Here is a 1,393-nt window from a genome sequence, read left to right as displayed (position 1 = left end):
TGTGATAAGGCCGCTAAAGTCGATTATAGGGCCCTAGCTTGTGCAAATATGTATTGACATTATTTATATGTATGTATGTATGTATGTTTGGTTAAATGCAAACAACTTCGTTGGTACGTTGTGGGTGGTGTAACTTTTTATTCTACAATGGCCCTCGTCAATCCACTCGCGAGAATATTTCATAAATACCCGCACCTTACCTATGTACATAACTATGCTATATTTATAAATTGATAATATGCTATATTTAGAACATGAAAAACTCAAACGTTTATGCGTTGCACTACTGACTAGTTATATGTTTACTCGTGGCTGGCTTTAAGCGAAAAAAAAAGAGTATCGCATATTTCTTTCATTCCTCAAACTCTATGTATGTATGTTGTAGTATGTAAGTAGCTCATCAAAAGAGCAAACTAGTATTGCTCGTTTTAACGTCGGTCTCACTGAGACCATTTAAGAAGCAACTGTCGACTCCAGAGTCCATTTGTTCGCTCGATCCCCGCTGCGCTATTTCAGCATTTGGACTGTTTTTGACATTGTCAGTAGCGATACTATTAAGATTGTCCTTCTCGTAAAGTGGATTCATTACGAAATCTTTGGTCGTCGCCGAAGCGGCACGAAAACTGTCGCGTTTGAGATCTTTGTGGAGCAATTGCTTCTCGAATTGTGACAAAATATGACTCGATGGTAGCGTGCGCGTTTTAGTCGCTAACGAGATTCCCGACGCACCACTACCACCTCGGTAAAAACTAAGTGAGGAGTGGGCACGACGCTTAGGAAGCGTAGCAGGATAGTTGGCAGCAGCGCTGGCACTTCTCCACGACCGTTGCGAACGTATGTCGTCACTGTAATTGTCTATGTCATTGCAATTGTCCGCGTCTAGATTGCCGGTATCTTCGTATTCGCTATGTCTGTTAATGTTGCGACGTCGATTCGTGTTTCTGGAGCTGTCGTTGCCGCAGTAGTCTTTAAAGTGTATGCGGTCCGAACTTTCGTAATGGGATGCTGAGGTGAATGATCGTGGTGGTAAATGTGCTTGATTATAAGTGGAAGTGGAAGTGGAGATTGCATTTGCTGTGAGATTGTAATATGATTCTGATGGTGAGCGACGGCTAATGAATTTTAGGGAGCTGCTACGATGCACTGGAGTGGTGGAAAGGGTCCAATGAGAGTCGCTATGATCAGTATACAGCGGGATACTCTTATATGTATTTTTGGTGTGGCAATTTACCTCATTGATGGCTATGTCTGCTGTGGGTTCGTCACTGATATTCGGACTGGGTCGACTACCGTCTGTAGCGACAATTTGGTGTTTCGGACTAGTTTTCGACACTTTATCATCGTTAATGTAGTAGTCGCGGCTGTATCTGATCACAAAAGTTTTAATTGTATA

At 42.4% G+C, this 1,393-nt stretch overlaps 2 protein-coding genes across 4 annotated transcripts in view; one reads left to right on the top strand and one right to left on the bottom strand.

Moving 5' to 3' along the window:
• LOC118743528 overlaps positions 1-1,393 on the top strand; it is a gene marked incomplete in the record, with an annotated part of 154,325 nt that overhangs the window by 43,949 nt on the left and 108,983 nt on the right.
• Positions 7-1,393, bottom strand: part of LOC118743527 — a gene marked incomplete at its 5' end in the record, with an annotated part of 9,384 nt that continues 7,997 nt past the window's right edge. For all 3 annotated transcript variants that reach the window (XM_036476265.1, XM_036476263.1, XM_036476264.1), the window contains 1 exon segment: positions 7-1,367. In XM_036476265.1, the coding sequence (XP_036332158.1) occupies positions 401-1,367 (967 nt within the window).

The sequence above is a fragment of the Rhagoletis pomonella genome, unplaced genomic scaffold (assembly GCF_013731165.1).
Source record: "Rhagoletis pomonella isolate Grant_MI unplaced genomic scaffold, Rhpom_1.0 Rhpom_scaffold_00007, whole genome shotgun sequence".
NCBI lineage: Eukaryota > Metazoa > Arthropoda > Insecta > Diptera > Tephritidae > Rhagoletis > Rhagoletis pomonella.
The sequence above is the reverse complement of the archived record's forward strand: the minus strand, read 5'-3'. Positions and strand labels throughout refer to the sequence as shown.